This window comes from Anopheles bellator, chromosome 2 (assembly GCF_943735745.2).
Source record: "Anopheles bellator chromosome 2, idAnoBellAS_SP24_06.2, whole genome shotgun sequence".
NCBI lineage: Eukaryota > Metazoa > Arthropoda > Insecta > Diptera > Culicidae > Anopheles > Anopheles bellator.
Window position 1 is genome coordinate 73,160,210 of NC_071286.1, and position 8,584 is coordinate 73,168,793.

General features: G+C 48.0%; 1 protein-coding gene across 1 annotated transcript; it reads right to left on the reverse strand.

The window, feature by feature from the left end:
* Nucleotides 1-2,328: 2,328 nt before the first annotated feature.
* Nucleotides 2,329-3,799, reverse strand: LOC131209931 (transcriptional protein SWT1-like). Its single transcript, XM_058203095.1, has 2 exons — nucleotides 3,069-3,799; nucleotides 2,329-2,990 (listed from the first exon to the last, which is right to left on the reverse strand). The coding sequence occupies exons 1-2, from the start codon at nucleotides 3,763-3,765 to the stop codon at nucleotides 2,626-2,628; spliced, it is 1,062 nt and encodes a 353-aa protein (XP_058059078.1). The 5' UTR covers nucleotides 3,766-3,799; the 3' UTR covers nucleotides 2,329-2,625.
* Between the last annotated feature and the right edge of the window lie 4,785 nt (nucleotides 3,800-8,584).

Sequence of the window (8,584 nt, forward strand, 5' to 3'; positions counted from 1 at the left end):
AGAGTAAACCCCGGTGTGGGCTAATCTCAACTTTCACAAGTTCTGTTTTCGAAGAAATAGTACAAATTGAACCTAAAAGATAATCTCTTTCTCCTAATCCTCCCGCCCGGACTAATTGATGGGGGTCTCGGTCCCCATGCTCTGGCGGCCCGTGCGGTACCAGAAACGGTCACTCGGAACAATATGCGATCCGAGACCCGGTGGGGGTGACAAGGCACCCAATGGAGGGCAATTCTCCCCCGGTGCCTCAAACGGGATCAAAACCGGTGGGCGGCCAGCGAGGCGGGTTTAGCAGTATCTAACGGGTAGCGACCGGGTCAGCCCAAGGCAGAGATGGTGGCACGTCGAACGTCGTCGTCTCCGTCGTCGTCTCCGTGCCGCAGCGAGGAAATGAGATTTTCAAGTACAAAGGTAAATATCTTGAACAAATTTAAATATCGTGGTGGGTTTAATTTCCAAAGTCGTTCCCCTTTTTAGAGCTGCCGGCTCTTTTGCCGAGGTCGAGACGTCGGAGGGCTCCGGTGGTTTCTAATTGTAGGTGTTAGCATTGCGAAAGTATTTGTCGACGTCGACGTCTTCTGCGTCCCTGGGCCCTTCGGCGGCCGCTTTTACCGGGGAATTAAAACTTTCCAGTCCGTTAAAATTAATCAGTGTTTTGAAAGTGCTGCGGCCCCACCGACGACATTGTAGCACACAGTAGCGGTAGCGGTTAACACACAGCGAATGAACGGGAACGGGTCGGGTGCGCGAATTGGCCCCACGGTCTAGATTTTCGCGTTAACTGGCCTCGCGTTTGAAGGCTCTCAGGGCTAACCAGGTGATGCCCTCGGAATGGTCCGTTCGGTTGGGATGTGCCGAAATTTACGGTCAATCTCGGGCCAGGAATTTCGATTAGCCGTTTCTATTTGCACGTCATTTGCTCGGTCGAATTAATACTCATAAAAACGGCCCGACTGTTGGTAGACGCTGGTGCTGGAGGTTCGGTTATCGGCTATATGCGGGATTGGTTGGTCGTTCGATTAGCGTTGGATCTTTTTTGGATCGTCTTTGGCCATGATTTAATCATGTTTCGTACCAGCTCGGTCCGGCAGGCGGCACGGTTACTTACAATTAAACTTCTATCGCAACCGCCTCCGGTGCTATGTGAGAGCCTTTGATTCTATTGATTACCTTTGTGTCACTGTGTTAGTCGAACTCGAGTGGCCACAGTCCCAGTGGTGCCCCCGGGGAAAGGATCAGTTGTCCTGGAGCGGCCTAATCTACGCATCTCCGGGCCCGTCCGGGCCTGTGTAAGCTGATTGAGATTCCGGCAGCTGAATTCTGAAGTGTGTGTCTCTTGTTTTACCATGTGACCCTGGGGCTGGCGGCCGTTCCGTCGGGCCTCACATTTCAAAGGGATCTCAGTAACGCGCCAGAAATAACACCCAGAATGTCAGGCAGCACCACCGGCAACGACATCGACATCGGCACGCAAAAAGTAGCCCTGAAATCACGTTGACACGGACAAGCTTTGATGAAAATCATTCTTCTGGAAAGAAAAGCATCACTTCCGGATGATTTTTCATTTCATTTTCCCATTCCCGTCTCTTTCGCGGACGCTCTGCTGCCTAGGGCGTGTATGTGGCGCGAAGCGGACCTTTGACGCACACACACTCGGAGTTCTGGGCCGGACAAAAACGCCTCGCACATGACCAAATCCTTTCACTGGCTGTCCACCGGCCTCGAGGACAAAAAAACACACACACCCCGGGAAGGCCGATCCGATCGATTGGTTCAAAGTCGCCGTTTTGACCTGCCTGTCCCGTTGGGCGCGTAGCTTTGCGCGAGGGTGCGCGTTAATGTCATAAAAACGGAACGTGACATAGTCGTCCAGTTGATTGGTTGGTTGGAAAAGCTAAAACAGCAAAAAGCGTTGCTTTTGATCATGCTTCATTTTCGCCGTTCGTCGTGGGCCGATTGATGTGTTTCTTGCACTTCGAAGAAACAGTTACGCCCGGTCGAAAGATTCGACCTTTGAAATGTCGATGGTAACGAAAGTCTCGTTTTTCTTGTTCCGAAAACTGTACCGACACCGTAAAGCGTAATAAACTGTCTCTCACTGGCTTAAGGTGCGACCGTCTGTCGATAGGGCATTCAGTAGTTTTGGTGTAGCGTTAAAGTTTCTGCAGTCCTACACGAAAGCTAATGTCTCTGATCAGAAACATGGCTTTGTCCCGCTTCGATCCATCCAGGCAAACCTTCTAACTAGAAGCCTGCATTTGACAGAATTTCAGACTTTATTGTGACTTATTACAACGACAAAAAAAATGTATATTTTACGCACTTTAACAGATTAATTCGGTTTTGTAGATTTCACAACGATTTCTTATCTAAGACTTGTAGATGCTTTGTGATGTTTATAGCATTTTGTTCTTATTTATAAAATGTAAATTGCGCCATGCTATTGCAATGCGCACAATGCAAATCGCATTCGTTTGTCGATCAAATTAAGCACCTCCTTTGGAACTGCTCATTAGTTGGTCGATTTCAAATCTGCGAAATGCATCCTCGTTTTCTTACACCAAACATATCTCCCTCGGGTAACGACTAGTGTTGGCTTTGATTTGTATCGGCCCCGGCTTAAGTCTAGGTGTCAAAGTCGTAGCGATCACAGAATTCCTTCCAACTGTAAGCCTTCACATCGGCAACGAGGGCCTTTGTTAGCAAGTTGCGATCTTCGGAGACGAGCACTACTTTGTTCCCCACGACCTGCTTCACCTGTAGGGCGCAATTGAGAATCGAATCGTCCGGCGAGGACATCTCGAACAGTTCCAGGTGGGTGTCAATAGGGCGTTGCCCCTTGATGCGCTTGTCCCGCACCTTAAGCATCGAATGTAGGAACTTCGTCACCTTGGTGATTGTCGGTGACAGATCATGTTTTTTCGCCTTCACCAGTTCCAACTCCTGCAGCACCTTGTACGGCACGACCAGAATGGGTTGCGGTTTGTTAACTGTGTAGAGAGACAAATAATGAGACAATAGTTCAGATCGGTATTCTATGCTATCAAACCCTTTTCTAAGAGACTCACTTGGCACTTCATTTCTGAAAATGTCCATGATGGAAACAATCTCGTTCATGTACACGCAACTGTCGAGGACGAGGAACATGTGGTTTTCAAACGACGCTGCGTTCTCCAGGTAATTTGTAGCCACCTTTGTACTTTTCTGTGTATGCGATTCCTGGTCCTGTTTGTCCGGATTCCGCTTTGGGCTACAAGCTTCTGCCGGAGCAGGATCCGTTAAGGTATCGCACTCCATGGGCAATGGTGCAGCAGGTAGTGGATTCGGTGTTAACAATGCGTCGATATCGACCATGTCAATATCTTCCATACACGGCGCAGCTGATGATTCTGGTAGTGAACTAGATTCCGTAGCTATGGCGTGATCGATCACAGTTGTTTTTGGTTTAGTAATGGCATCAATACTGGCGCGCGAATGGTTTCGTTCTATCAGTTCCTGCTGCAGTTGGTCGCGCAGCTTGTTTAAACGGTCTTGTGCGCCCTGTCGCTTGAAACGATCAGCGCCTTTTGTTGAGCCTTTGCTTTTTTGACTCAGTACCCTCAATGGATCGTTCTTCGATGAAGCGTGTTGAGCGTGCTGGTGGCCCTCTCGGGCAGTAAGAAATTTAGAGCTTACGCCATGTGATTTTTTTCGTGTATCGCTGGCCGGCCGTGGTGGTGTCTGTTTTTCTCGTATTTCTGCGGCCGATTTGTTTTTCGAATCCATTTTTATCCAACCGTTAGCAGCTAAATCGACAACGTATTCCAGTCCGCGTATTTAATGTAAACACTTCTGCGCAATGTTTTCCCGTCTTTATTCAGCGTTCTCGGAATGACATTTAGAATGACAGTTCTAGACCGTTTACAGTGAGACTCCAATCTCCAAACAAAGCATGAAGAAACTGCGATCGGATTGGTTGAACGCTGCGTTCGTATGACGTTACCGTCTTAAACTGTCATAAACTTTGCACTCTGATTGGCTGAAAAATGGCGTTGCTGTAACGGCACCGTTGTTATATTGAACCTTTGCCGCAAAACAGCCGAAACGTCTTATCGATCGTTTTCACGATCGATCGTGTTTTGTTTTCAAATTTTTCCCTTTTCAAAAAAAGTGTTATAAAATTGAACGGTTAATAGAACGTCGTCCTGTTGGTCTAGGTTCCGCGAGGCTGTGAAATATTCGTAAATAACAAAATGCTCCTGTACCGTGCTTAGTAAAGATAGGGTATCGTTTCACCTTCGGGGTATTTGGGTTCAAGGTTTGCCAGTATCAGAATTTGTACGCCCGAAAGATATGTTTCGGGGCTCGTTTTAATCATAATTTCCATATTTGTCTTACTTTTCTCCTTTCTAGGCCGGCCCTCCTCGGCGAATACACTGTTCAACCATCGCAGTCCGCCGCAGACGGTGTGCTGCTCGGTCTGGTGCGTATTCATATTCGTTAATTTCCCCGTCCATGTACACGGTCATAACTTTTAATTTGGCGTTATAATATTTCCATACAATCCTACGCACGGTGTATATGCGTGTGGCAAAAGTTTTCGTTAATATTCATAAACGCACGTTGTTTGAGTTCGGTTTCGTGTCCTCGACCTTGACATCAATTTACGTCGTTGCTGTTGATGTAGAGGGTTATGGTCTGGAACTCTTCCTCCCCGGTCGGGGTGGTGGTCATCTAGCTTGATCGACTTTTCCCATTCTATCTACATGGCCTTCGGAACGGCGAGAAAGGCCGGAAGTCTTCTGTCGAAGAGCTTTCCAGCAAAACACCTCCAGAGAGGATAACCGATGATGTATGCATGATTGTCGGGTATTGTCGCGCCGGTTGTTATTAAGACATCATATAATCCCGACTCGGCCAAGAAAGCTGCCGACTCACGGCGACGATGGCAGGCTGATAAAACGGCGAACGGAGAGCTGTGGAAAATCATAACTTCTGTAATAAAATTAACTTATGGCGATGACTGGACGAACGAACTTCCTTTTTGAAAGCTCTGTACCTTCTTCGAGGAAGAAGGATCGCTCAGGAAGCGATGCGAGCGGGAACCGGGTGAAGATTGCAATGGAGAGCAGCAACCCTCTAATGGACCTTTTCTCACGCCGGACTGCTTACAGAATCTGCTGACGGTGGGTATGTTGAACGAATTAATTTAACGCATGAGCAATCATCCGTGTGGTTTGTTTTGATTGCCATTATGTATATTTTAACGTGTTTGCGGATGGCACTGTGCACCACAGACCACCTTGCTCTTATACGGTCCTGTGGTATCTTGTCTCCTGTGGAACCGCAACTGATTGAACTGAAAGAATGGAGTTAAGAAAAGTACATTTGACATATGCATCAGTTAACAGTGGCTTGATATCTTCGATAAGTTCAGCTCAAGGCGGGAACCGGTAAGAAGAAAGGGGTTAATGGACAGTCCAAGAATTTGCTCCCATGGCTTAGTGAGATTCCGATGTTCTGCTAACCAACTGGGCAGGTCCGGGCTTCCGCCCGCATTTGTTCAATGGTCAATGAAAGTAGATTTACCATTGCGTGCCCTCTCTTTCTCTCTCATAAATGTCTAATTGCATCCCAATTATGTGATATGGTTTCTGTTGTGTCGATTCTGGAGACAATTTTAAACTCCGTGTTATACCATATTCAGGACGAATCAACAGACGGCCTTGCCAGCCTGATGTGCAATGGCGTCCCTTCCGGGCGTTCGTTAGAGTTCTACTAGAGTTCGTCGGATCGTCGGACGTATTGACTGGTTGGGTTGTTTGGTTGGACCAGCATCGTTTGCCTATTGGCAAGGTAGAGATTGTTCCGATTGCCGGGCCACTGCGCTGCCACTGTTGCTCCAGCAAACGCCACCGTCGGTGTGGTGCGCAAGTTCATCTACTGTGTGTCGATAGTGGCAGTCTTGGGACGCTATAGTGTCTCTCCGCAGCCTTTGAAGATTATAGCCACAGGACGAAATAAATTGCCATATACATATCCCGAGGCCCAGGGCCCCGGGCCAGCGAGCGAAGTTGTGCTCGTTGTCCTTTATATTGAACCGGACCCATCTAGGCACCGGTGGATGCTCAGGGACACCTAGCGGATATAAGTGGCGCTCTTCGTCCGGGGCGCCAGTGGTCGACAATTTTCAGGTAAACAAAATCCTTTTTGTCCCTGAAGTGATTCAAAGTCAATTTACACATCTATTATTCAGTGGACACCGGACTACTTGCGAACAACGTAAGGAGCTATGTATTTTGCTCGCCAATGCGCTAGCCGTCGCAGTTGTTTGTTGATAGAGTGAGATAGCGGGAGGGAAGTGTACATAATTTGGTGACCAAAAGTGAGCCCGAGGATTGAGAGACTTGCTGGTGCGGTGGCAACGCAAAACATAAAAGAAGATACATTAAAGAGAGTCCAGCCTACGGAGGCTGGTAAGCGGCTAACAGATATTGTTCGGCACCACCACCGGCATGTTGTTTGCTGCGAAGCAGCAAGTGTTTCGCTTTGAAGTTTGACCACATATGTGGAGACCCTAATCGACTGTGTGGAACCCGATTACGGATGACCGATGACGATTGATGATGGTAATTACAACGGCAGAGTGTTTGTTTATCAATTATACATGCTATGCAAATGCAAAATATTATTCATAATGCCAATCGCTTCTTCAACACTCACTTGAATCTCAGACTGGCAACAGACTGGAAGAAGCTTCGATAACTTCGATCAGACGTTCGATGATGCTTATTGTTTGCCCCAATCGGCACGGCTCTTCCACATCAATCAAAGTAGGGTTATTTGGTACGGTTGTTGTTAATTTTATTAATTACGCTTCGCCATTGAGATGCCCTCGTTTGTAGAGCCCCTCTAACCGCGGGCTATCCGATGGCCAACCGAACCACTACCGTCGAAGCGTAGAGTGTGCAAACAGAGTGTTTGCATTTCGGACAGATGTTGACTCGGAGTGTCCCGGCGAACCGTGCTCGTCCTCGACTAATCGTTTGACGGTGCTCGGAGCCGTCGTTTACCAGCGAAGCAGGCGTCGCTTTGTCGTTTCCAAAAGCCAATTTATAGTTTTGAAGTTTTTCTCCGACTAGCCATTGGAGAGTAGCCTTCCGGCGCAAGTGCACCCGAACATTAGCTGGCCGGCGGACCAGCATCGTGTGCCGTGTGCGCAGGAGAAATGGCCCTCGTCTCATTTTTCCAAAGTGAAAAGATATTTCTTAACCTTCGCCGAAGTTTTGACCTGACTTTTAACGCGCGCACCGCAGCCTCTCTTCGGGTGGCTGGGAATGTCCCCAGCCGCTAGTTTATGGAGTGCTTCTGTTTGCCTGCAGTTTCTTGCCAGCTGGCCGGCCAAGCAGCCGATGGCCGTCCCGACCCGATCCGGGGACGGGGGAGCTTTAATTTTTCTTCTCACTTTTCGGACGGTGCCAAAAATGGGGTACAACACCAAGCAACACTCGGGGCCGGGACTCCTTTTTGCCTTCGGTGTTGCGTCTTTGGTGCTCTGTTTTGTGGGAACCAACAGCTTCGGCGACGTCGGTCTCCCGTAGCAACGCAGGAAATGAAACAGATGGCTGGATCGATTAAAATGGCAACGATATTTCGTGGCCTGTTTTTCTCGCTCTAAAGCAGATGAAAGCTGCTGTCGAAATGCATTATTTTATTCCTAAATTCGCGTGGTTTTATGTGCCTTGGAATGAATTTAGAATAACATGTGGGTTTACAAATAGTGAAGTTAGTGCGTAAGCAATGGCAGTCATTGCAATCTCACTAACGGCTGGGTGCAACTTTTGGGCTGTCCATTAACCCCTTTCTTCTTAATCGTTCTGAACTGACCTAATCTAACTGATGCTTTACAAATTTAGCATCCCTATTTATTGACCGACCTATTGCAACACTCCCCAAGTAGTTTTCCCTGTGCTCGGGCCCGGGAAGTTCATCTGACGACGGGTAATGCACAAGAAGTTTTCCCGATGAAAATGGCAACTATGAGGCCCGCAAAAGAATGCGCATACAAAAGCGGAACTTGGAGAGTGACAAGTGGTCGGATGCGCTGATTGAGACATGACGCTGCGCAGCATAAAGGGCGTGAGAGAATGAAAAATGTATTCCAAAGTAGGCCGCGCCCCCGAAGGAGAAAATAATTTAATTTTCGGTACACTTTTTCGCCCATCGCAGCAGCCTGATCGGCGACAGCTCAGCAGCGGCAGGTTTAAAGGCTGAATGTCGGGAGGATGTGTTTCGTGACGGCGACATTTTGGTGCCGCAGCCATTGTGAACCATCCTCCGAGCAGAGAGCGATGAAACAAGCATAAATTTAACTTTAGTTTACTGTAACTAGTTTCTGCTGCTCCGCTTTTTTGCGCTGCTAATGACACGAAATGGCATAATTCTCTGTCTCGCTCTCTCCCTGCTCTCTCTCTCTCTCTCTTTCTCTTGTTTACTAATGCTGTTTCAGTAGTACTTTCCGCTGGTGCGCTTGTTGTTTGCGTTGAGGTGCCACCGTTTCTCAATGCCCCATAGGAGGAATCCAAAGATCCACCATTACTGCTGC